Genomic DNA, 27,562 nt, shown 5'->3' with positions numbered 1-27,562 from the left:
TCATCGCTACCTCAGCCCCAGGCTGGAGTGGGGGACCCTCCTTTTTGCAACTTCTCTGAAGACCCATAAAGGTCCCTGCCTTGATCTGATGCCCTGGTGGCAACCATAATATCATCCTGTCATACTTATACTTTCCGCTCAGATCCTGCCAAACAGGCTATGAGATTTTTTGACGTCATTGGGTAGCATTTGCCTCTATAGCACAGGAACATAATTGGGGTTAAATAACTGTATGTTGAACAAAGGAGGGGCCACCTTTTCTCTTCCTAGTGTTGCTCATTGGCATTTCAGGCAATGTACTTAATTCAAGAAATGAATTAGAAGCTGAATATCCACCAGTGGCAGAATGGTTGAATCAATTATGGTACATCCACATTGTTGAATAGTTTGCAGCTATCACACAGGTAGGAATAGCCTGTATTAAAGTAGAAAAGGGTCTGTGGTGTATTATTAAGGGAATATGTATGAAAATTTTATAGTATAATATACAGATGTGTGTATACATTTGCATACGTTTGTATGAGCATAGTGCATATGGAAGGATATGCTTCAGACTGCCCACATTGGTCACGTGCCTTAGTATTGTAATTAACAATCAGTTTAAAGGTAAGCACTAGTATTCAGAAATCGATTTCAAGACCAGATATGAATCTGTAGACAGACAATAAAGGTAGGAGATAACGTGGAACAATATTACTTTAAAGGCTTGGGGAATGTTTCCAAAAATGGGGATCTCTTTTTTTGTGTGTCTTTTGAATGTTTATATATGCATAGAAATAAATCTAAAGGTTTAGAACAAAATAATTGCAGTAATAATTTCTGGATGGCAGATGATTTTTATGCTTTTTCTTTTAGCTTATCTGTATTACACAATTCCAAAACGATGAGCACATCTTATTTTCGTAACAGAATAACATTATTTCTAAAAATGGGAGATGAAAACTGGTACCATTAAGGTGTCTGTTATGTGAGTACTCACGACCTGAAAAAAGCAACAGTCTCATGCGGTTATTACAAAATGAATACATCTGAGAACAGTAGTTGTCACATACCATTTTTGTTCCTTTCTTACAGCAAAGACTGAAGGAAGAGAAGGAAGCCAAACGGGCACGCTTGGATGGCAGACACGACTACTTATTTGCAATCGTAGCTTCCTGCGTGGACCTGGACAAAACTGAAGTGGAAGATGCCATTCTTGAGGGGAATCAGGTGAGATGCATTTGAGTGTTCCCAGACTTGATTACGGAGGGCACAGAGAACCTATTGACCTCTGTCCTATGGCAGGATCTGTGCTGGGCTGCAGAGGAGGGTGTCTGTTCTAACATGGACAGGATTCCATTCTGACCATACAGGTGGTGGCAGATTGGCGTTAGGGCTCTCCAGCTCTTCATGTTGAATGGGGGTACTTCTAACCGTCACTTAAGTTCCATGGTTCTGACAGCAATGTCTGCCTGTTTCTGAATCCAGTGAAGCTGGGTTCGGGTGCCATCTTGGAACTTGAGGTCGGAGAATAGAATCTTCTCTCAGCTTCTGATATATCTTGTCTTGCATTTATCCTATTCTAACCTGGGAGATTGAGTTTTGGCAGCTGAATCTGGTTTCTGTTGTTCCTGAGCTTGACTTCCATTTTCTGCCGTGATTTCCTTCCAAAATCTGGGGTGTGATTACAGAGGGAAGATCAAAATATGGGAGGATATAATTTCATGAGCATTGAGGAAGGCGTATCAGGAGCCCTATGATGGTTCCTGAAGGTTTTTTTGTTTTTGTTTGTTTGTTTGTTTTGGTTTATTAGCATAAAAAAAAGGAGAGAGAGAGGGAGAGAGAATTCTTTCTGTTGATGGGGGTGGCACACTCTTGATAATGCTTTTTAGTGCTATACCTGTAAATGTTTAACAACCAGCTTTGAGCAAGAGGGTGGGGGGGGGGGCGCTATTTTGAGTGTTGATTTCTGTGGTGTTAATACTGCCACAATGGCTGATTCCAGACTATGAGCATGATGCTACTGAAGGCTTCGTTGGAAAGGGTTGTGATCAATTGGCTGTCATGAACCAGTATGAGTTGGCTCCAGTTCTCCGGTGGCTTTGTTCCTGCCTGCCATGACAGTCTGGTGGGATCAGTAGGAGTCAGTGGAACAGTGAGGGGTGGACAACACTAAAATGGCTAAACTGCAGGTTGAGTTAATTAGAGATTGAGGAAATGCCCTTCTCCTCCTTCTCCTTTTCCTTCCAGCTAACATTTGTTGAATATTTACCAGGTGTCAGTCTCATCTAAGTGGTTTTCATCTGTTATCTCATTTAATTTTCATGATGCCAGGAGGTAGATAATACTATTCCTCCAAAATGGAGGCACAGAATGAGACAGTCACTTAACTGATTCGGTCTTGGAGAGGTGAAATGCTTAACTCTACCCCTCTTCCTAATTCAGACATCTGGATTTGGGATCATGCGAGGGGAATAAATGAGTACAAGTTCTGAACTATAAGAAGCCCAGGTCAAACTGTCGTGTCGTATTCAGGACCAGGAATGTCAAAACCTGGAGGCTGAAAGAAAACGTCCTGGCTCAGTCTCCCAAGCAAAGTAGAGGGGCAGGAGTTTCAGTACTGGCCTTTTGGAAGTATCTCCTTCAGATTCTTGGCTTGGAAGTTAACCTTAACGAGGGCGTCCCACTCAGCCCGACAGCATTCTCAATCAAAGAAGAGTCATGAAGGAACCAGGGCAACTTGCTCTCCCTTATATATAATAGTTTTATCTATAATATGGTGGAAATTGGAGGGGGCTTATTTTTTTCACACTTAAAATTTCAGGCTAGATTTTGTTGTTTGAAAACATTTTATTAAAAAAATTTTTTTTAACATTTATTCATTTTTGAGAGGCAGAGAGAGACAGAGCATGAGTGGGGAAGACGCAGAGAGGGAGACACAGAATCTGAAACAGGCTCCAGGCTCTGAGCTGTCAGCACAGAGCCTGACGCGGGGCTCGAACTCACAAACTGCGAGATCCTGACCTGAGCCGAAGTCGGACGCTCAACCGACTGAGCCACCCAGGCACCCCGCAAATGTTTTATTTTAAATTGTGGTAATAACGTAGAATGTAAAGTTTATCATCTTAATCGTTTTTAAGTAAACAGTTCAGTAGTGTGAAGTTTATTCACACTGTTGTGTAACCCATCTTGAGACCTCTTCATCTTGCAAGACCGAAAATCGATACCATTAAACAACAACTCCCCCCTGCCTCTCCCAGTCCCTGCAACCCACCATCCCACATTCCGTCTCTAAGAATTTGACTACTTTAGATGCCTTATATAAGTGGAATCCTACAGTATTTGTCTTTTTGTGACTGGCTTATTTTATTTAGCAAAATGTCCTTAAGGTTCACCCGTGTTGTAGCCTGTGTCACAATTTCCCTTTTTAAGACTGAATGATATTATATCATATGTCTGTGCCACATTTTGTTTATGCGTTCACCTGTTAGTGAACAGTTGCGTGGTGTCCATCTTTTCACTACTGTGGATGATGCTGCTGTGAGGAGAGGTGTGCAAATATCTCTGCACGACCCTCCTTTCCATTCTTTTGGGTATGTACCTGGAGTGGAATTTCTGGATCATGGAGGAATATATTAATATTATGAGAAATTCCCATACTGTTTTCATAGGGACTGCACCATTTTACATTCTCACCAAGGGTATACAAGTGTTTCAATTTCACCACATCCTTTACGTTTATCTTTTTCTTCTTCTTCTTTTTTTTTTTTTTACAGTAGCCATGCTAATGGGCATGTAGATTTTATCCTTTTTCCTCCAATTTGAATTTAGAACAGTGCTAGTGACTTTAAGAAAATTGCTTCTGGGGCTCCTGGGTGGCTCAGTTGGTTAAGCATCTGACTCTGGATTTCGGTTCAGGTCATGATCTCGCGGTTCATGAGTTCGAGTCCTATGTTGGGCTCCATGCCCTGCTTGGGATTCTCTCTCTCCCTCTCTATCAGCCCTTACCCAGCTTGCACGCACACACTTTCTCTCAAAATAAATAAATAAACATTTAAAAAGATTTAAAAAAGTGCTTCCACTGGTAGTAGGCCGGTTGGCAGACCTCTGGTTGTGTAGTGAACCTCATGGATGGGACTGAGTTCTGGACTACCGTTGGATGGAATGTTCCATGATCATATGTGTTCTCATGGCATTTTCCAGTGATTACTCCAATTTAATATTAATTACCTCTAGTGTGTTAGGTTAGGTTTTGAAAGGTTTGTTCTCCCTTCTGATCTGCAATTGAGTGAAAACGAAACACTATATTTATATCTGCTTCCAACAGCTCAACGCTTTAGGAAATTAGCAAAAATGGAAGGACAATCTTTTCAAACATGTATGTAGCAAATATTGTGATGACTGATTGGATTCCTTCTTTGAACTACATTTTTATCATGGTGAGGCATTTACTCTCTCATGGTTTTATTGGTTGAAAAATACATGACGCCTTCTGTATGCTTTGCATTAGATGCGGTTTTATCTGAAGAAGCAAGATGATAGTAAATGCTGACTGAAATCTGGTTTCTAATTCAGAACGAAGTTGTGACCTTGCCTTTTCTTTTTTCACAGATCGAAAGAATAGATCAGCTCTTTGTTGCTGGAGGTTTTCGTCACCTTATATTCTACTATCAGGATGTGGAGGTAGCAGATACAGGTATCCGAATCTGATGTGATGTAAGCCGGAAACGTGTGGCTAGATTCATCTGAGGATGGCTTGAAGCAGAAAGCCACTCTCAGAGCTGACCAGGCCCCTTACATCCACGCTGGGAGATGGGACGAAGGGGCAGTGGTGAGGTGTGGTGGGTGAGGCCAAGGTGCCATTTTGTTCTCAAGGAAAAGGGACGGATAATGATGGCTGTCTAGCCTGGCTGTTCTAGCTTCATTTGAGATATTTTGCTTTCCTTTTCAGGCTGTGCTGGTAATTGAGGAATAATAAAGTAGTTTACATTTTGAGACTTCTTTTCCTTACATCCCAGTTCATTCTATGCAGTGATGTTCTAGAACTTTTTATGGGCATCTGTTTCTTTTCTATATAGGCACCATTTATTTTTAACAGAGGAATTGTTGCCAATAAGCATAATGAGTTGTCTAGTTAAATATCACATTATGTTTATTTTCTACCGACTATGATTCAAACGAGTAATGTGGAATGACAAGTTGAGTTATTTTCACTTAAGAAAATTTGCAAATCTTTGTGTGGATTCAACTGGCATCTCCCATTCTACGTTTATGTGGATTCATATAATTTTAAAGCCAAGCTAGGGGCACAAACAAATATATTATGATTATATTAAAGTATTACATTCATCTTTTTATAACCTTTTTGAAGGGAAAATAGTTATTGCTGTTGGCATATAGTATGACTATGCTCTTTTGTTTAAAAACTGGGAAAATTATGCATGCATACTCTAAGTGATTGGGATTTTCCTAGAATTATTCTTCTGATATTTTGTGGTCAGAAAGTCCATTATACTTTAAAAAAAATTTTTTTTTAGTGTTTATTTATTTTTGAGAGCGCGTGCGAGAGAGAGAGAGAGAGAGAGAGAGAGAGAGAGAGAGAGAGTGTGAGCGAGGCAGGGGCAGAAAAAGAGGGAGATACAGAATCCAAAGCAGGCTCCAGGCTCTGAGCTGTCAGCACAGAACCCAACACGGGGCTTGAACCCACAAACCGTGAGATAGATCATTAGCTGAGCCAAAGTCAGATGCTTCACCAACTGAGCCACTGAGGCACCCAGAAAGTCCATTCCACTTTGAACAAAAAATCAAAATAATACAGAAATTTCTAATTCTATCCCAGTCTGACAAACATAAACTCAAATGGGATGTTGAGTTATCTACAAAATGTGCACTGGGTCGAGTTCAGTGTTCGTGTGTAAATGTGACAGTGAACGAGGAAGGCTCACGGGATGTAAACATAATTTAATTTCGTTCCCCGCTCCCCCTTTAGACCTTTACCGTGGGACTGGCTTTAACCTTTTGACCTTGGATCAACATTGAGACCATTCCATGACTTTCCTGGATATTCTTAGATAGGAAATGTTCCTATGGTTGCTTCACATTACAAATACTGTCTCAGTGCAGAAACTAAAACCATCCAGTTGATCAAAATGAATTGATCTAAAGTTAAATCTTCTTCACTGCTGGCTCGCCCACTTCCTTCCTCCATCCCCCAAGGTTCTAAGCAGGGACCTCTGAAGGTCAGTATTCACAGGAGGAGAGAAGCATATGGTCCTCCTCTGCTCCTTCAAGTCAACCTTCTGCTCCTGTCCACGTTGTGCAAACCACGGCTCTGGCTTGAGGTAGGGCAGGCACAAGAGGGACGAGGTGGCAGGAAGGCTTTTACTCGAGCAGCACTGGCACTGTCACAAGTTGGCAGACCTTGATTCCCCAGGCCCTTGCTCTTGTGGGCACTGGGTGGGCACTGGGAGCGTTCGCTGCACATCCCGCGGTGACGTGTTGTCCTCCCGGTGAGGCGTATCTGCTGGTTATCTTTATTGGGTGGGTTCGCTGCCAAAGCCCCAGCACCAGTCTCTAGCCCGGCACCGTGGGGGCAGAACTTGGTTGGGTGGGGGGACGTTCCTCCAAGAGGTTCTAATTGCAGGGTTTCAGGATTCAGCTTGCAGTCCACGTTCTTCCCCAGGTCCCTCCCTTGGCACTGTGCTCCCGCCCCTGATAACCTTGCTTGAGCTACCGATCTGCTTGGAGAGCTCCAACTTCCGTGGGCGGACAAGGGCACTGGCTCCCTCTGTGTGCGTAAATGGTCCACTCAATGAGCTACATGCTTCGACGACGGAAAATACAATTTTCAAATAATAATAATGGTAATGCTTAGTGGCCTAGTGTTTTTATGTGCTTTTCTAAGGGCTTCACATGTATTAACTCATTTAATCCTCACAACAATTGCAGATGCTAGCTTCTAGGGATATTATTCGAATTTTCAGATGAGAAGACTGAGGCACAGGAAGACTAGGTATCTTTCCCAAGGTCACGTGGCCATGAAGTGCAGCGGAGGAGACTCACGCCTTGGGGGTCTGACTCTAGAGCCCACGCCCTTCATCCCGTTGCTCTCCTGGCTCTACAGTGTCCTGACTCTAGCATGATACTGAGGGGGCTGCAGGGGTCTGGAGTTCTATAGTCAAAGCTAGTTTTTTGATCTCAACTCTTACCACCTGTTGGCTGTGACATGGGACAGGCCACCACTGCCTTTAAGGTTGTAGTGACTTTAATAATGTAGACAAGGTACCAAGCAGAGGAGCTGACACCCAGCACATGCAACAGGTACTGTCTCCCTCTTTGCCCCTCCCCCTTGCCTCTGTTGTGGCCTGTTGTGGATGAAAATGACTATTGTAGCTTCAGCAAGAATCTGCTTTGGACCAAACTCTCTCATTCCTGTGCCTCTCATTCCTGTGTGTGTGTGTGTGTGTGTGTGTGTGTGTGTGTGTGTGTGTGCGTTTAATGTTTATTTATTTTTAAGAGAGAGAGAGACAGAGTGTGAGCAGGGAAGGGGCAGAGAGAGAGAGACACAGAATCCGAAGCAGGCTCCAGGCTCCGAGCTATAAGTACAGAGCCTGACACGGAGCTCAAACTCACAAACTGGGAGACCTTGACCTGAGTTGAAGTCTGACACTTAACTGACTGAGCTCCCCAGCCGCCCCTCATTCCTGTTTTTTGCTGGAGCAACACTTTTTTGAAATGAACCTATGATCTGGAAACAGTCACCTCCTTTTAGATCCTTTCAGGGCTCAGGCTAGAGATTGTCCAGGCAGCAGACCTTCCAGGGCACATGGATGAGTCAACGCGACACTATTTTAACAAGGAAACTCATTCCAAGAGACAACCATATGGACCGTAAGTAGCATTTGTGAAACTAAAATTCTTTTGCATTTGTAGGACAACTTGGCTCTCCAGGGGGAGTGACTTCTCTTTCTGAAAAGATTAAAAAACCTAAGGTGTTTGTGACCGAGGGAAAAGATGTGGCTCTTACTGGAGTATGTGTGTTCTTCATCAGGACTGACCCTTCCAGAGCCATCACCCCTGAGAACATCCATAGGGTAAGGGGCTGGAGTAATCCTTTACCCCAAATGACCCAAAATCATGTAAATTCTACAAAAAAAAAAATCCTTCCCTATAGAGGTAACCACTGTTTTCATTAACTATCTAAAACTACTTTCAAAGAAGTATTTCCAAAAGCATTCATAGCAAACAAGACATTTCCTTTAAATCTGTTGAGTTATAGGACTTAATATTCAGTTTGTTAACAAAAATTGATATAACATTATGTATATGTATTTGCATGCATGTGTGTGTGTGTGTGTGTGTGTGTGTGTGTGTGTGTGTGTGATACAGTGAAGTCTTTCCTTTAAAAAATAATGGCCCGTACATTATTTACTTAATGGCAAATTTCATGCATTTAAAGTAAGGTTTGTAATAATGGATATATAATTTTTTTGTGTATGTGCAAAATAAAGTGCATGTCTCCTCTGCCCTCGAAGGGGCATTATCTGCTTGGAGCAAATAAACTGGCAGACGTGTCGTGTTCTGCTTATTTCAGGTCTTTATTTTGGTGATTGCGGTTTAGAATAGTATAAAGCTTAGGTCTTAACCAGGGCATCAAAAAATAATTTACTGGATTGAGAGACTGAACATACAAACAAAGGCCAGACCGCACGTAAAGCAGAATTTTGACCTGTAACGGGCAGCAACCTGTCCAGGGAGCCAACCCCCTTATCTAGGAAACAATCCAGGGAGCCAGCCTGCACTGTCAGACTCGCAAGAAGCCTGCGGGGAAGCCACACAAGAGTGGCTGTGACAAATTGGCCAGTAGTGCCAGCATTTGGTTCGTGACTGTCGGCCTCCCTAATTTTTGTCCATACCCCCAGCCTATTTCCCTGGGGCCGGAGAAAGCCAAATATGCACCCCTCGCGGATCACACAGGATGCCCCACTTCTAGGGGCCGCCTCCAGGTCCCCTACACCAGCAGCCTCCAATCAGGACATGCCTGAAAGCTTCTCTTTCCTCCACTAGAAGGCTTTCCCGCTCCCCTGCCTGCTCTTAAGTGTCTTCCGAAATGCGGGTGATGGTGGCCGACTCTTGCTATAGCAAGTTCCGAGTAAGCAGTTTTGCTTTTCTCATTTGGTAGGTCTTCATTGACCGACGCGGGATATTTGGTTAATGAGCAGCATTCAGAAATGACTTAGTAGCTATGTTGCAATTGCAGATAATTTTTACAGCAGGGGATCTCCTGTGTTCCAGGAGGTGAGCTTTAATATGTTAGATACCGCGGATGGGGGCCTGCTCAACAGTGTGAGGCATTTGCTGTCGGACATCTTCATTCCCGCTCTCAGGGCCACGAGCCATGGCTGGGGCGAGCTCGAGGGTCTTCAGGAAGCATCCAGCATTCGGCAGGAGTTCTTGAGCTCTCTGGAAGGCTTTGTGGGCGTCCTGTCGGGCGCACAGGAGAGTTTGAAGGAGAAGGTAAGAATGAATAAGTTCTTCCTTCAAAAGTTATCAGATGGTGGACAAATCAACATGTAAGTGTGTAATGCTTCTGTTGGATGGTCTTAATTCCTCTGCCTGGAAAATCTTGAAAAAATTTTATGGGCATTTTTATTGCCCCTCCCAGAGGTGGTGGTGGTAGCTAGATGTAGATTCTTACGGTTTGGAGTGATTAATGCATCAGAAGTGTCGGCCACGATGGAGGGTTTCATTCAGTCACATGCTTGACTGCAAAGAGAAGTGAATGAAATGCTTGTGGCATCACTGTTTGTCCTAGAAGGAAAGGAATCTGGACCCAGAGAGTGTAGAGAGTGTGTGCCCATGTGTGTGTGTGTGTGTGGGGGGGGGGGGTTGGGTGTTGGGTGATGGGTAGGGATGGAGGAAATCCTGAAGATGAGAGAGGAGAGAGCAGTTGACGTATCTGGAGGGAGTGGGTTGGGTCCTGCGGTTAAGCCTGTGACCAAAAGGGCCTTTAAGAATAAGTTTGGCAAATGTGAGATTTAGCTCCCTTAAAATTTGTGCAATCTACTGGAAGCCCGTGTTACACATTACTTGGGGCAGACGGTGGTGGAAGCAAGACCGTGATGGCGATAGCCCCAATCAGGCATGAATGGGAGACAGAAATGTAGCCTGTGATACCAATGACGGTGTGTTACTCACTCCTCTCCAGAGGAGACTGAGAACCATTGGGACCTATTGGGATATTGGGAGAGAGACATCAGGCTTTCTAGAGGACATGGAGTAGGGGAGTGGAGTAAATTTCATCCAGATGGGAGCGGGTTGATTCCACCTAATATCTGAGTTCTATGTGTAGTGAACTCTGATGCAGGCCTATATACTAAACCGCAAGCTGAAGCAAGTTAGATTGTTGTTCTACTTGAAAAAGCAGTGCTTTCATATGGTCCCACGTCATATTGTGGTCTAGGTATTAAAAAAAGTGGATGGATCCCCACATAGAAGGGAGGTAGTGCCACTTCATGGAGAGCAGAGCCCTCCCCTGTAAAACCAAAGATGGCTCCGGAAGTGGCAGGTGGAAGATGCAGTGTGGTGGGGGGAGGGGTGGCGGCATGCTGGGAGGTTCCTCCAGGCTGGGGGCAGTGTGAGCAAGGGCACAGGGGAGCAGAGGCACGTGCCCGCCCTCGTGGGTTTTCAGAGCCCCGTCGGAGGGTAGCAAAGTGAAAAACAGAGTGGGGAGGCTAGGTTCTGGGAGGACGGAGTGGTGTCTCTGAGCTCCATGTAGATGGGACATAGCCCCATAGAGCAGCGGTGGGCATGGGAGCCATCAGCTAAGGTTAGAGGCCATCAGGGCCAGAGGCCATCAGGTAAGGTTAGAGCTGGCAGGGCTTTATTAGGAAGCCAAGTGAAGGAAACGAGAAACCTTCAGGGGGCCATCCAGGGGTTACAGGGTCCCCTTGCAGCAGGCCCTCGTAGCAGGTGCTCTGACTCGCCCTATAGGCTTCTCTCTGCTGGTCTGAACTCAGCATCTGGTGCCTTTCACTCCCAGCCTGCACCATTCACCTGCCACATCTCCTAGTGAACTCTTTGGTTTTACCTCAGTTACCAAGAAGCCCTTAGGGCCCGGGCCTTGTGTTGTGGCTCCTTGACCATATGGGCATTTGAGGATGTCAAATAACCACGCCCCTTCCTGCTGGTTCTGAACCAGTTGAGAGAAACGTACTAGCTCTGTTGTTGCTAAAGTGGGATTGGCCTGAAACCTGAATTTAGGCATTCACAATGCCAGGTGCACTTTCCCAGGAGAAAACGTCCTGAGCAAATATCGAGGTCCATTTACCTGTGTGCAGAAATGTGCTGAGTTTCTTTGTCAAGTCAAAATCCAACACGTCTCCTTCTCTATCCTCTTCCTCCTTCCTCCCCTAAAATGAATCCATGTGTTTGCCATTAAACTTGCAAACTATATGGATGTTATTGGTTAAGGACAGGAGAATCTTTTCATCTGGTTAGTTTCAAAAAAAAGAATGTAATGCATTAGAAATTACCCTTCCCCCAGTCAATTACCTTGAAGCTCCCCCATGTTCTTTGGTTTCGTGAGTTGACTCTTTAATTTCTAAATTCCCTATTAATTCCCAAAATTTGTGATATTATGACTCTCTCTCTTTAGTTCACTCTTTCTGTTTTATGACCCCAAATCTGCCCTCAGTCATCTCTAGTTCACAGGGAGGACTGAGCATTATGTATCACACTATGCTTTCAGAGATCTTTCTTCAGGGAACAGGGTAGTTTAGAGAAAATTTTAAGATCCTTCTGACCCCGGGGATGAACCAGAAGTGTGTGTTTACGTGTGTGTGTGTGTGTGTGTGTGTGTGTGTTTTAAAATTAGCATCATCATGGGGTGCCTGGGTGGCTCAGTTGGTTAAGCATCCAACTCTTGATTTCAGCTCAGGTCATGATCTCACAGTTCATGGGTTGGAGCCCTGTGTCGGGCTCTATGCTGGCAGTGCGGAACCTGCTTGGGATTCTCTCTCCCTCTCTCTCTGTCCCTTCCTCTCTCTCTCTTTCAAAATAAATAAATCAACATTAAAAAAATAAAATTAGCATCATCTTAATTGTTTAACTTTCATTTTAATTAGGTGAGCCTTCAAAAGTGTGACATATTTGAACTGAAAACCCTGAAGGAGCCGATAGACTACTTGAGTCTAGCTCATAACCCTGAGACTCTGGAGAAAATAGAAGCTTGTATGAGAGTATGGATCAAACAGACAGAACAGGTAAGTTTCAGAAAGCAAACATCAGCTTCAGATGCTACGTTACTGAACTAGTCAGTGGAAGACGGTATATCTTTTGCCATTCCCATTTGCCTAAGTATTTGACGAGTCCCTAAAAAGGTGAGGAGTTCAGTGTGGTTTTCATTTATCCTCATTAGTTAAGAAGAGATAGTAAAAAATTTGAAGAGAGGAAAGCAAGTAACTTTAAATACTTAATGTAACAAGAAGACTGCACTTTGTCAATTTCTTTTTTCTCAAGGTGTATTTTACAGAGAATCTCTGTAGAAGTACAAGGAGTTTTCCAGTCAGTGTGCCTTCTAAAAGGGAGCTCGAGACTTAAAAAAAAAAAAAAAGGTTAAAAAAACATTTTCAGAAAAATCTGAAGTGTTGGCAGACATTTAATCAAAAAGTAATGAAAATTAAGCAACAGTTAACAATGAAAGTTAACCAACTTAAGGCATGCAGACTTTCCAAGGTTATATTGCTCTAAGGGTATACGGTAAGTGAAGAGTCAAGGAAATGTTCTGAGGTCAGGTCCTCCAAAAGTTCATTAGAACTTTTTATTTTTTTTAATTTTTTTTTATTAAAAAAAATGTTTTTTAATGTTTATTTATTTTTGAGACAGAGAGAGACAGAGCATGAGCTGGGGAGGGGCAGAGAGAGAGGGAGTCACAGAATCGGAAGCAGGCTCCAGGCTCTGGGCCATTAGCCCAGAGCCCGACGCGGGGCTCGAACTCACGAACCGCGAGATCGTGACCTGAGCTGAAGTCGGACGCTTAGCCGACTGAGCCACCCAGGCGCCCCTCATTAGAGCTTTTTAAATAAGTAGTTTTCAATTTGAGCATGTTCACTAAATTTTTGTTGAAGTTTTAAAAATGGATACAAGTAAAAGGCTGTCACTTGAAGCATGCAAATGAATACAAATATATCATGATCCAGAAAGCATAATTGATTTATTTCCCAGTGTATAACTTTCACACCGCCAGCCCTGTTCAGTGGTTCACAGTTCTGCCGTGCGTTATCAGGTCCTTGCTGAAAACAACCAGCTGCGTAAGGAAGCGGATGACCTCGGGCCCCGAGCAGAGTTGGAGCACTGGAAGAAAAGACTGTCCAAATTTAACTACCTTTTGGATCAATTAAAAGGCCCGGATGTGAAGGCTGTCTTGGCAATGCTTGCTGCTGCTAGGTCTAAACTTCTGAAGGTTGTCAGCCATTTCTTTCTGCTTTATGAAACAGGAATGGAAATTCTCTGTGTGTATTTTCATGTCATAGAGTAACTAGGAACAGAGAAATGTTGTTATACCTTTATGAAAAAACTTGAAGACTGGATAATCTTGCCCTTTTATAATTCTGGGTACTGTGGACATTGCCTTTGAATTAAGAGTATTTGTTGGCTGGTGTACATGTATGTATATGTATTATTATTAGAGAGCATTGCATGTAATTAAGACGTAGCTTAACATCACGATTATGTATATATTTTGAATTCAGACTAACCACGAGTTGTAATAACAAAAACTTACATATATATATATATGTGTGTGTGTGTGTGTGTATATATATATATATGCGTGTATATATATATGTGTGTGTGTGTGTGTGTGTGTATATATATATATATATATATATGTATATATATATATTAGCCCTAGTATATTCGTTTTATATCCCCCTGTAACAAATTACCCTAACACTTAGCAACATAGCACAGCAAACATATATTACATACCAGTCTGTGTGCTGTGTGTCAGGAATTTAGGGGCAACTCAGCTGGGTGCCTCTGACTCAGGATCTCTCCTGAGGTCACAGTCGGAGTGTTGGTTCATCTGAGGCTCACCTGGGGGGAGGATCTGCCTCCAAGTTGCTCATGAGGTCATTGCAGGATTCAGTTTCTTGCTCGCTGTGTGCTGGGGGCTTCCTTTGGTTCTTACCATACAAAGTATGGGAGTGAGGTGCACAATGGATCCAGGAGCCAGTGGAGGAGAGAAAGTGTGGGTTCAAATGGAGGTGCTGCCCTCTTGATGCTCTGTCCTAGTTAGCGAGTAGATTTTATAAGGGAAGGCCTTAAAGAGATACCTTTAAACATTCGGCCAAAAAATTTAAATTGCTCTCCAACGTGGCCATACCCCTCACTCCTGTGGATTCGGTTTTATGTGAGATGCACGGGATAAACTGGAAGTCTGACACAACGGACCTGTGGTGGCTGTTAGCAGCTGTTACATTGGAAGTTCCTTTATAACAATCGCATAAAAATTGGCTTTCCTGTCTTGTGCTTAGACTTGGCGGGAGCTGGATATTCGAATCACTGATGCAGCTAATGAAGCGAAGGACAATGTCAAATATTTGTACACACTTGAAAAATGCTGTGACCCCTTGTACAGTAGTGACCCTGTGAGTTGAAGAAATCTACTTGCTTAGTCTGCTGATAAACCTTTGGCACTGGCGGAATCGAGCATGGAGTTTGGTTCATTAATATTAAAGTTTGTTGGAAAAGTCTTAGAAACCTCCTTTTAGTCTCAAGAAAATTTTATATGTATACAGTTGACCCTTGAGCAACATGGGTTTGGACGGCGTACGTCCACTTACACATGAGGTTTTTTTCCAAAAAATACAGTATATTGCTGAAAGTATATTTTATCTTTCTTACCATTTTCTTTTCTCTAGCTTACTTTATTGTAAAAATATAGTATATAATACATAAAACATACAAAATATGTATTAATCAACTGTTTATATTATTGGTAAGACTTCCAGTCAACAGTAGGCTATTAGTAGTTAAGTTTTGGGGGGCAGTCAAAAGTTGTGCATGAATTTTCAACTACATGGGGATTGGTGTGCCTGGCCCCTCATTGTTCAAGGGTCAACTGTACATATGTATATATCTGTCTGTATCTATCTGTCTGTCTATCTGTCTCTCTCTCTGAGATGGATATGCAATATTATATTTTAGAATCTTTTTTGCGTATTCCGGTTTCCATTGAGTATTGTAATTGACATTCTGGATGATACTCAAAGAGGTGTTGGAAAAGTTATCGGTTGGTGTTTTATCTTTTAACTTTAGGGAGTGCCTGCTTTTATTGATTACAAAATTAATGTTAACCTTGGCATTAACAGACAGTTAATGTTTCTTGCATCGAAACAAATTTGATTAACTGCATATGACTAATAAAAATGAAATTACCTTTAAATACATCTATGTGGAGTGTTAGATAATAGTTTAAAAATTTAACTAAAAATCTCTTAGCTAATTTTATTCTAATGAAGATTGAATGGTTATACTATCAGAATTTTGCTGAATTTGGTATTTGTTTCTCTGAAAACTTTTGTGGTGTCTTCTAGATATCCATGGTTGATGCTATCCCTACACTTATAAATGCAATTAAAATGATCTATAGTATTTCCCATTACTATAACACCTCTGAGAAGATCACGTCTCTGTTTGTAAAGGTAAGTTCGTAGCATAGATCCCATGGTCAGTTGTATTTTTTTGCAATGTTGATTTTTTGATAATTAGAAATTACCGTATGGGCACAATTCAATGTCTGTGTATCCTACAATTAAAAAAAATTTAATCTGTAAATAGATATAGAATTAAGTGTATTCGTGAGGCTGATTCTTGCAAATCATAAAGCATTATTTCCCAAAATAATTATTATAATAAATAATTGGGCTATTTTTTTAATTAAAAAATTTTTTTAAATGTTTATTCATTTTTGAGAGATGGGAGAGACAGAGCATGAGTGGGGGAGGGGCAGAGAGAGAGGGACACACAGAATCCGAAGCAGGCTCCAGGCTCTGAGCTATCAGCACAGAGCCCAATGCGGGGCTCGAACTCATGTACTGCGAAATCATGACCTGAGCCGAAGTTGGACACTTACCCGATTGAGCCACCCAGGCACCCCAATAATTGTGTTATTTATACAATAAAATTTTAACAAAGAGTCTTCTTGGAATTTCTTTCCCTATGTTATTTAGCACATTATTTATTCCTTTTGGGTAAATTTTAATTAAGAAAAACTATATTTAACTGGCTTTCTCCTGTTTTATATTTTATGTGCCACTTTTCCAAATTTATTTGATGCCACAGTTGTTTACTTGGTGTTATTAGAACAGTTATCATGGTCATAAAAGCCACTTGCAACATTTCAGTAATCCTAAAGCAATTATAATGATTCTGCCAAAAAACATAACGATGTTTCAACCGTATGTCCTCATAAGCGTTTATGGTGAGCACTGTTGCTTTCCCCATTTTGAGCAGTCTCTAAGAAGTAAATGACTTTCATCACCAAGGTGAAAAATTTAAATGTTGTGCTAAAATAGAGGCATTTCTGCCTCATCAGGACTTGTGTGGTGAATGCTCGCATAGTAGGAGGCATGGTTCTTCTTGGGAAGGGGTACGTCCAGCCTGAGAACTGGACAGGAGGCTCCCTTTTCTCTGCTCTCAGCCAGGCAGTTCAGGTCGAAAAAGGAGGGGAATCCATGAGATTCTTGCTCCACTTCTTCCCATGTTAAAAGGACATGTGAGGGCCGTGAGGGATATTCCCTGAGAAGGAGCCTCCAAAGTCAATTTGTATCATCGCTCCAGACTTCATGCATATTATCCGCAAGGCTTGTTTTTGAACCAAATTGTGAAACCATCATTTATCTAATTTTGGACTAGCTTTCATTATGGAAATTTTGAGACGGGTACAAAGGACAGAGAATTATACACCAGACCCCCAAGTCCCTGTCGCCCAGGTTCTGTCTGCACGACACCCATCTTGTTCCACACTCTCCTCCAGCCTTTGCACTGCCTGTCCCAGACATCATGCCATTCCATGCATACATAGTCATCTGGTTTTCCTTTTACATTATAAAAAAGTCATAAGAAAATTCTGAAGTTTTTTTTTGCAGTTTGGAGGAATGGATAAAATATTAGTGGTTACGGATGTCAGCTTGACTCTTTTCTCTTCTTCTCCTTTTTGACATTTCTGCTACAGCTCCTGGTGTCATGAAATGATCAGGTGGACAGTCCTTTCCATGGCACTTGGAGACTGTGAGTTACATGTTAGAGCAGCCTACCTAAGGAGACTGGGGGAACTCTCAACAGCTTTCAGACAGGGCAGTGAATTCTCTCCTGGTTGGTCGAGATGTTCATCCTGCATAAACCAGGGGGCCTGAATTGTTGATTGGCCACAGCGCTTCCAACTCTGTGATTTCACAAATGATTTTGACAGTACATGTTAGAATCGAAAAAAGACGAACAAATGGAAGTAGAGAGTAGAAGGGTGGTTGCCAGAGGCTGGGGAGTGTGGGCAACAGGGAGATGCTACAACTCTCAGTTATAAGATGAATAAATTCTGGGGAATCTAACGCACAGCATAGCTACCATAGTTAATAATACTTGTATTGTGTACTCAAAAGTTGGTAAGAGAGCAGATCTGACGTCTTTTCAACACACACACACACACACACACACACACACACACACACAACACACACACCCACAGGGGTAAACTGTGAGGTGGTACATGTGTTTATCATGGTAATCATTTCACTCTGCATATGAATATAAAGGATCATGTTGTACACCTGAAATATAAATAATTGTTGTCATTTGTATAAAGGAGCTGGGGCAAAAAAAGAGCTGGGGCGAAAAAAGTGTTAGTGCTGGATCGTGGCTGTGATGGAAAAAAAGAAACCTAGTGTCAAGGTCACAGATTGCACACCCTGAGAGGTAGAGGAGTCAAGGACCCTCCAGTTCAGTTTACGAGTGATGGCTGTTTTATGTACTTAGCACCATTTTATTGGGAAATTCCAGGTGACGAATCAGATGATATCTGCATGTAAAGCCTACATTACCAACAACGGAACTGCGTCCATCTGGAGCCAGCCGCAAGATGTTGTTGTGGAAAAGATACTATCTGCAATTAAACTCAAGCAGGTAACGGTCAGCTTAATAACACGTTTAGATAATATTTTATTATTTTTATGTGGTTTTTGCTGATGCATCTTAAATCATGTAGCAGTTATCATTGTTGATTGCTGAGAAGTAATTCTTTTTGTAAAAGAGTAATTATTGTGAAGAAAATTGAATGTTGATAAATCTGCTCTCAAAGTCTATGCACTTGTTCTGCTGTTTTGGGGCCCTGTGATGTCCTGATGCCACACTCAGTCCCAGAAATGCAAAGATGAGGTAGTTTCTTTAGTTTCTTGAGGGGAGTTAGACACCGAGTTAGGCTAATGCTGACACAGTGGGATCAAGTGGAAAGGCTGTGCCTTTGAGTTGCCTCATGAATAATTAGTAATTTGCTAGATTGGGAGTTAGAAATGATGACATTGCCAGCTGAAGAATGGGCACACGCAAAGGCATGACACTGACAGGGTTTGAAGTTCCACCCTGAATTTACAGCTTCTTCCACGTGAGAATAAGGTTGATAACCTGGGGTATGTTCCCTCTCTAATATTTTGGTTTTTAATTTTAAGGAATACCAGCGCTGCTTTCACAAGACAAAACAAAAGCTTAAACAAGATCCAAATGAGAAACAATTTGAATTTAGTGAGATGTATATTTTTGGAAAATTTGAAACTTTCCACCGACGTCTTGCCAAGATAATAGATATCTTTACAACCTTCAGGACATACTCAGTCCTGCAAGATTCTAAAATTGAGGGGCTGGAAGACATGGTCACTAAATACCAGGTCTGTACTTCATTTTTGTTTAAAGATTTTATTTTTTTTTAAGTAACGTCTATACCCAACGTGGGACTTGAACTCACAACCCCAAGATCAAGAGTTGCACGCTCCACTGACGGAGCCAGCTAGGCGCCCCCGAGGTTCTGTCCTTTAAAACTAAATTTCCTACCTTTTCTGTAACTAAAACTTTAATATCTCGTACAAGTATTTATATTTAGAATGATTCAAATAATCTGTAATGTTAGATGTAAGCTCATGACCCTTGAACAATAAAGAAATTAAATCTATTTGAGAATTGTGTAATGGTGCTAATATGTTCTTCTCAGGTATGTGATTATGAGAATGACTTACCAATAGTCTAAAATTAATCATCATTAGTAAGAGCATTTTCATTAGCACAAGAAAAATGTTTAAATATAACGTATTATTTCATTTATTCGTGCAAGAAATATTTAATGAAACATATACTATGCTTCAGGCACTAACTGACACTGAGTTCTGGGTGCATCTGATTATGGCTGCATTTAATCTTTTTATTTGGACCTATGTTAGCAAAATAAAAGGGACGTATTTTAGCGAAATAAAAGATTTTAATTTAGCCCAACAGTTTCTTTTTTTTTTTAATTTTTTTTTAATGTTTATTTATTTTTGAGACAGAGAGAGACAGAGCATGAACGGGGGAGGGGCAGAGAGAGGGAGACACAGAATCTGAAACAGGCTCCAGGCTGGCAGCACAGAGCCCGACGCGGGGCTCGAACTCACGGGCCGCGAGATCATGACCTGAGCCGAAGTCGGACGCTTAACCGACTGAGCCACCCAGGCGCCCCTAGCCCAACAGTTTCTAATTATTTTGATTTTTAACTGCTTTATCTTGTAAGGGTAGGTGTGTAACTAATCTTAGTTTTTAAAGCAGGCACAGCGATCTAATAATGTTTTGAAGAGTTTTGAAAAACAATTTCCAAACAAAATGGGTTTTGAATTCTTAGTCTTGATATAGTTAAGTTTTTCTTGTTTGGGGACAGTGATATTAAAAGCTAATTTTTTTTTTTTTTTTTGTACTTGAATTTGAAAAGAATCGTAAAATCTACTGCCACACGTTAGTTTTTGTACTCTAACAGTTTAGTCTAATATAAGGAATCTTTTTCATTTCCTGAGTAGACCAGATTTTAGGAGAGTAAGAGAAAAGACCTTTTTTATATAGCAGGAAACATTTTAGGTGGGTTGGGTGTTATCTGCAGGGTAGATAATCTATATCTGAAACCGACAGTTTTGCAAGACAAAGACCGAATATATTCATTTACTTTTCAGCTTGGAATTTATTTATTTTCTATTCTTAATGAAAAAATAACTTTGGAGCATATGTCAAAGTTTATTTTTGAAGGAGAAGTTGAGCTATATATCTAAATGCAGATAAAGACTGTTCTAACCTGATAAAAATACTGGGAAGAGAAATCTAAAAATCTAACGTGAAATACTGATTAAAATGGATGTACCAGAGGATAGTGAGCTAAAATGTAGATGGTGCATGAAAGCATCTAGTGAGGTTTTTGTGTGTTAGTACCAGTTTAGAAGCTCAAAATGGTGACCATGGAAGTGAAACTGAGGTTCCTTGTGTAGCTGTCAAGGTCCTGTCCACCCCTCCTGTCTCCTCATCTGCTTCTCTTCTCCTTTGATGTTCTCTGGACGCAGGTCATTTCAGTTCAGTCCACCTTGGGGCTTATAGAGCTTTTTTTTCCTGGAAAGTTCTGCCTCTGGACCATCACATGGCTACTCTTTCTTGGCCTGTAGATCTTCATTTAAATGACCCTTTTGGTTAGGTTTTCCTTGATCTCTGTTCTTCTCAAGCACTCAATGTCACATTACTCATTTTTTCACTGTGTGAAATTATCCTGTCCATTTACTTGTGCTTTACATAGATTCTGACCCCGTCCCGCACCGAGGCTGGACGTTCTTTGAGGGCAGGGACATTTGTTTTTTCAGCTCCTTCCTGGGTTTTCAGAGTTCACTAGCCTGTAATAGGTGCACAATAAATACCTGTCAAGTAAATGGTTTACTAGGTTGAGTTGGATTAGTTGGTTGAAGGTCATGATTAATGTTTGTCAGCTTAATACTCTTAAGTGACCATTAAATCCAAACATAGAATTTTCTAAGGACCCCAAATCTTTGTTTCTTTGTTTGTTTGTTTCTTTCTTGCCACATTAAAATGTAGTAATGCAGCTTTTCAATGCTCATAACATGATGGATGGCACCATATGCATATAGTGTCTCCATAGAGCTAATTTTGTAGTTATACAGCATGAAAGAGTAGGTTGTTTTAGTTAGTAAACTTGATTCAAGGAGTTCTGCATTTTATACACTTGTCTATTGAGAGATGTGAATTGATGTTTAAATGGAAATGACTTTGAAGAGGAGGTGATGGAAGGAGGCCCAACTTTCTTCATAAAAATTATATGCCTGTGTCAACAATGTGGGCACCTGAGTTTGAGAATGGCTTAGTACCTGGTTAAGAACGATCATAGAGCATTATAGCTCATTATTCTGAGCAAACAAACCTTAGGATAATAGTATTCTCAAGGAGACGAGTTGCCTGATTTGTGCTTTCATAGTCACAGACTGTAGCTTTGCAGGGTAGGAGGAAGCAGTTAATTCTGGAGATTCTTGAAATGGCAGATTGCGGTTTGATGTTTTATTTAAGACATGTGAGGCTTAGAAGGTAGTTTTTCATCTGTAGATGCTACAACTATTTTCTTCCTAGGTTGGTTGTGTTCTGTTACGGCTATTTATTTTCTGAGAAGACTTAAACTTTTCAGTGAAAAACGTTTTAATAATTCTACTCTGGACTTTTTAAAAAAATTCAGATATCATTAGTAAGAAATTAAAAAGGAATTTTCTTTAATGTTTTTACTGATTTTTGAGAGAGAGAGAGAGAGAGCGCGCGCGCGCACAAGCGGGGGAGGGGCAGAGAGAGAGAGAGAGAGAGAGAGAGAGAGAGACAGAATTCAAAGCAGGCTCCAGGCTCTGAGCTCTCAGCACAGAGCCAGACGTGGGGCTCGAACTTACAAGCCATGAGATCATGACCTGAACTGAAGTCAGACGCTCAACTGACTGAGCCACCCAGGCACCCCAGAGAAATTTTTAGAGAAAACACCTCTCCTGCTTTTCAGCTATGGTTTTATTTTATATTTTTCTTCAGGAATATGTAAAACCTCATGAAAATGCTTTCTAAGTGATTTCTCTGAATGCACTTGGCAAGATTCTATTGCCCCTGATAAGCATTAAGCCATGTGAATAATTAAAGAAATAAGGCTCCTTTTAAGTTGATTTTTGAAAGATGATTATACAGGTTCTACATTTAAAGGTCCTATTTAATTGAGTATTGCGAGAATGTTGAGACAATGTCTTATTTCTTTCATAACATTTCAGAGTATTGTTGCCACCATAAAGAAAAAGGAATATAATTTCTTAGACCAGAGGAAAATGGATTTTGACCAGGATTATGAAGAGTTTTGCAAGCAGACTAATGACCTTCATGTAAGTTGTATAATAAAATTCCTGTTGACAGCCGTGTGTTTATTTTTTCCCTTCTGTATGATGCTGTTGCTAATCATTAACCATTCAGAAGGGAGAGGCGGCTTCATCATAGAGGTGACCGATCGCAACCTCAGCCTGCATTTTGTGATTTCACATTAATAATTGAAGGCTCTTTTTCATGGATTAAAGGGTCATAAATATAGCTTTGGATAATGATCTGTAATCATACTTTTTCATGCCTTCCATCTTAGTTCTTAGAAAATTAACTTTCATCTCCTGTTGAAATGTGGAGTTATTAGAATATAGAAATTTGTTTCTGTTTGTTTGTTACTTTATAGCAATGATTACGACCAACTGTCTGCCAGATTGCAAAGCCAGGGTTGCAGCTGGCTTTAGAAACAGTGGTGCCAGGACCCACTCAGCACCTGGACCCCTCTTGGTCTGCAGCCCACTTCTCTCTTCCTTTCCCCTCCCCTCCCGCCCCCTCACTGACCAGCCATCTTGACTTCCAGCCCATATGGGGGGTCTGGGTCTCTTGGAGCGGGGGGAGAGGGCTGTGAGTGTTATCAGAGAAGAATCAAGGAGGGTGAGGGGGAGATGACCCCATCGGTCTCTACCGAAGTTTCATATTCAGACTTCTTTTCATCCTAGTGAAGTCCAAAGTGTATGCCTTTCTGATTTGAAAAGGAAAATGAGCATTCTGTTACTTCTTTCCCAAAAGTTCTGTTTCGAAGTCAATTCGTACATTTCAAGGAAAAAGAGCTCTGAAGGGTGGGTCCAATGGTAAAAAGGAATCATAACAAAATGAGCTAATTCTATATGTTGGGTACTGTCCTGAGCACTTTATGGGTGTTAATCATCTGATCATCACAGAGATAACAACTGGGAGAGTCGGGATTAAATCCAGGCATTCGGGCTCTAGCAGTCAAGTTTTTAACTATTACGCTAGAATAAATGTTTCGGTTGATGGGAAGATATAGTGCCTATGGTAATTTATGCAATGACCTTGTTTGGGGGCCAGCTAGACATGAGGACGATGGGAAGCGATGGGCAGTGGTGGTGCTGATTCTCTGCTGCAGCTTCCCTTCCCAGCAGTTTCAGATCACACGGCACTTTAGTAGCTTGTGTGGGGGTGGACAGAAGTGGACGGTGAACACCCTGAGGGCAGGGCTTGCGTTCGTTCCTCTTTGTGTCTCCAGGGCGCCTTACCTAACTGGAAAGAGCGGAAGGAATGTTTGCCAAATTAGTGTGTGGGTAAGGAATTCCTAAGAACTCGATATACTGCAATTAAACCAGCATCTACTGTGTATCAATTAACAACTATGCTTCGTTGCTGTGGGTTATAAAGACAGAAGTAAATCAAGTAGATTTGCCCTCAGAGCTCACAGCCAGCAGCAGACATGTGATATGGTTGAAATATAAGCACATATATGTTAGAATAATGAGTACCTTATTTAAGGAAGGGCAAATAGTGGCTAAAATGACCAACTCTAAAAATGTAATATTCCGATACCGTGCCCGGAAGTGAGGATTCAAAGATAAAAAGACATATTCTAAAGAAGTCCCAGGGCAACTTACAGGACAGGCCTGGAACACAGGTAGGATTTGATAATTGTGGCGACCCGTGAGGGTAGGACGTGAGCCTAGGAGAATACCCCTGTCTTCTGCTTGGCTGGGACTGGTGGAGCTTCAGAGAGGAGGCTTTGGAGAGGAGGCTGATGCTAGAACAGCCATGGGTGGGGGACACCAGAGGAGTGGGGAAACCTTTTCAAGACTGTGCTTACTTTATATAATACCAAGAATATAATTTTATAAATGCCCTACAGCCTGGCTTTAAAGCATTAGTTGTAGATTACTAGTGCCTATTCTCATAATTTTTTTTTAATTCAACACTATTGTTTATCTCATCTTACACCTCAGACGTGGTCTACTTGTTTCTTTGGTTGAATGACCAATTTTTCCTTTGACTTCTTTGTCTCTTTCTATTGTTTTAAAAGATTTATTTATTTATTATTTATTTTTATAATTGCTCGTGTATTTGCCTTTATTGAGATCTTTATTTCTCCATATGGTTTCAAGGTACATATATTTTTTTAACATGCCAAGATTAAGATTTTTTAAAAAAATATAATTTATTGTCAAGTTAGCTAACATACAGTATATACAGTGTGTTCTTGGCTTCGGGAATAGATTCCTATGATTCATCACTTACGACACCCAGTGCTCATCCCAACAAGTTCCCTCCTCAGTGCCCATCACCCATTTCCACTCCCCGCCCCCACCATCAACCCTCAGTTTGTTCTCTTATGGTTTGCCAAGATTTTTATTTTTAAGTAATCTCTACACCCAATGTGGGGCTCGAACTCACAGCTCTGAGATCAAGAGTCACATGCTCTACTGACTGAACCAGCCAGGTGCCCCTCCATTCTCTTTTTCTTAACCAGCCCCTTTCTTCTTAATTTATTATTATTATTTTTTAATTTTAATTTTTTTATTAGAGAGAGAGAGAGAGAGAGAGAGAGAGAGAGAGAGAGAATGTGAGCAGGGGAGAGGGGCAGAGGGGGAGAGAGAGAATCCCAAGCAGACTCCATGCTCAGTGTGGAGCCTGATGAGGGGCTCGATCCCATGATCCTGGGATCATGACTGGAGCCAAAATCAAGAGTCAGACACTCAACTGACTGAAGCACTCAGGAGACCCCTGCCTTTCTCCTTTAAATTACTCACCCACTCTCACTGAATTCAGCTCTTGTCTCTATAAAATCAGGATGAAAATACTGACTTTCCTACAGCTCTGGTTAGAGTTGGGGACAGAGGTGATGAGCCTTGGAGATAAGAGATAGAGGGGACCAGTAACTGGTGTCTCCAAGATAAAGACTGGAGGGCATGGGTGGTGGTGGTGGGGCGGGGGGGTGGCAGTACATGAGTGATTTTGATCAGGGTTGTGTCCAGGGGATCAGAGCCTGGAATCCTGGGTTCATGCTGGTGCTAACAGGTCAGAGAGTGAATGCCTTGGAACCAGGTGAGCCATTAGAAGTCTGGCAGGCAGAGCCTAGCAGGCAGAGGAAGGCAGTATTTAGCAAAGGACCAGCTGTTGAGATGTCAAGCTGAGGCAAGAGAAGACTGAGAAGGACCTGAGAGCCCAGAACTTGTAAGAGGACTAGTATGAAGATTCCATGGCCAGATTCCAGAAGACTCTCAGAATGGGCCTAAGGAAGAGAGAAAAGAAGACTAATTCAAGGTCTTAAATATTCATAAAGAGCTTAGCATAGGCCTTTGTGAAGCCACAGGGTAGGAAAGCAAGGAAAACCAGGTGCAAATGTTAGGGCTCAGTAAAGCTGCTGTCTGTAGTTCTAGGGAGGTAATGGAGGCATTGCAAATATTCTGGTTGTGCATGGTTTATACCCAGTTGTTTGTTTGTTTTTTTTTTTTTTTTTTTTTTTAATGTAGTGACAACATTTGAATGTTTATTTAGTTAGGCTAACTGTACTATTTAGTGCAGGACAATTTCTCAATCCTAAGATGTGGTTTTTGCAGAAGAAATAGCGCCACTTAATATACGTGTAATATATAACATATGTAAAATGGTATATGTGTGTGTGTATATATATATGTATATATAGTTTTAGTAGGAGTAGTGAGAAGTATTGAGAGCAAGAATGTATTGTGATAGGTGTAGTGATCCTTCAGCTTTGGGACTTTGCTGAATGGGGTAGGGAGCCCCCCCGGGTAGCAATGTTTCTTTAAGTGTTCAGTGTTTCCAGTGGTGTCCTGGATATTTCCATCTGGTCTTGCCAAATGATTTGTGTACAGTCAAGCTCATCTTGGTACTAATTCTCAGTGCATATGCAACTGGCTTCCCAGTTGTGTGTAAGTTAATGATCCCTTTAGAATTGTAGAGGCTCAAAATTTTCGTCTGGTAAAATTGAGAAGAATTGGTTGTACCTTTACCTTGAAGCATGAGATAGAAAATAATGAAATATTTTTTTTGTCTTTAATGAACTCAATTTAGATTGTAATGACAACTGTACTAAATCTTAGAATGACCAAGAATAAATCATGTGCTTCATTTTTTGGTGCGATTTTTTTTTTTTTTTTTTTTTTTACATAAAATTGTACGATAGTGTAAGATATGTGAGGTTCTCAGGACAACTCATCATGAAAATCATTTTGGAAAATCGATCTGAGGGCTTAATGAAAGAGGTATTTCTTCAAAGTTTGGTATTTAAGTCATTCCTTTTGAAATTCTTAGGAATTACTTACTAATCTCTTTTTCCGTAGTGGTTTTATGTTCCTGGGCTCTGGAAGTGTTTCTACAGAGTAGTTTGGCATTTCTTCTGCTGGGGCCCCAGTGGGTTCGCTATTCCAGACTAGCTGTTATATTAATTTCTTGGGTTAGACACTGCCCCTCCCCCGCCCCCCATCTCGTGTGTAGTTTAAACTCAGACGCCTCTTTTAGGTGTGGTGCAGACATAGGATTTCATTTGCTCTAGGGCAGGGATCAGCAAACTATGCCCAAGGGCCAAACCCTCCATGCATCTTTGCTTATGGATTGTCTATGGCTGCCTCTGCATATGGTGATAGGTGAGTGGTTGTGAAAGAGACCTATGCCCCACAAAGCTGAAAAAAGTTACTGTCTGGCCCTTTACAGAGGAGGTGCGGGATCCTGATTCAGGGGGCCTGGTTCATCCATTCATGACTCTGGGCAGATGGCAAGCCCCCATGCTGCTTTCCCTACCTTGTGGACAGAATTATTGCTGCATTTCAAGGGCTGTGGCTTTCTACAGCGATCTGTTGAGAGTGTTAGGACCCTACAGCTTCTCTACCCACATTGAGATAAAACCCCACTTCCTGCCCCCCAGGCCCTGTATCTGACCCAAGCCGATGGAGCCTGACTTCGTGCCAGCTCCTGTGATTGCCCTGGCTTTCAAGACCCTCTTTGTTATGGCTTCTGGGCATTTATCTTTCAAGCTCAGGGGAGGACTAAATTTTCTGTTATGCTTTTTCCTATATTATATGTGCTCGTAGAGAATGGGGAACTCTTCTGTCTTGTTGCTAAACAGGACTTTTTAAAATCAATAATATTATAATAACTTACGGTGACAGCCGGTGGGCCACAC

The 27,562-nt window shown here is 41.6% G+C and overlaps 1 protein-coding gene across 2 annotated transcripts in view; it reads left to right on the top strand.

The window, feature by feature from the left end:
* The window catches only part of DNAH5 (dynein axonemal heavy chain 5), a 284,081-nt gene that overhangs the window by 61,229 nt on the left and 195,290 nt on the right, over positions 1-27,562 (top strand). For both annotated transcript variants that reach the window (XM_078444422.2, XM_078444417.2), the window contains exons 2-12: positions 1,075-1,209; positions 4,591-4,675; positions 7,912-8,072; positions 9,274-9,495; positions 12,105-12,242; positions 13,265-13,441; positions 14,517-14,630; positions 15,579-15,686; positions 18,040-18,162; positions 18,705-18,920; positions 22,338-22,445. In XM_078444422.2, coding sequence (XP_078300548.2) covers positions 1,075-1,209; positions 4,591-4,675; positions 7,912-8,072; positions 9,274-9,495; positions 12,105-12,242; positions 13,265-13,441; positions 14,517-14,630; positions 15,579-15,686; positions 18,040-18,162; positions 18,705-18,920; positions 22,338-22,445 — 1,587 coding nt within the window. The remainder of the gene's footprint in view (positions 1-1,074; positions 1,210-4,590; positions 4,676-7,911; positions 8,073-9,273; positions 9,496-12,104; positions 12,243-13,264; positions 13,442-14,516; positions 14,631-15,578; positions 15,687-18,039; positions 18,163-18,704; positions 18,921-22,337; positions 22,446-27,562) is intronic.

Source organism: Panthera onca, chromosome A1 (genome assembly GCF_046562875.1).
Source record: "Panthera onca isolate mPanOnc1 chromosome A1, mPanOnc1 haplotype 2, whole genome shotgun sequence".
NCBI lineage: Eukaryota > Metazoa > Chordata > Mammalia > Carnivora > Felidae > Panthera > Panthera onca.
This window is presented reverse-complemented; position numbering and strand designations above follow the sequence as displayed.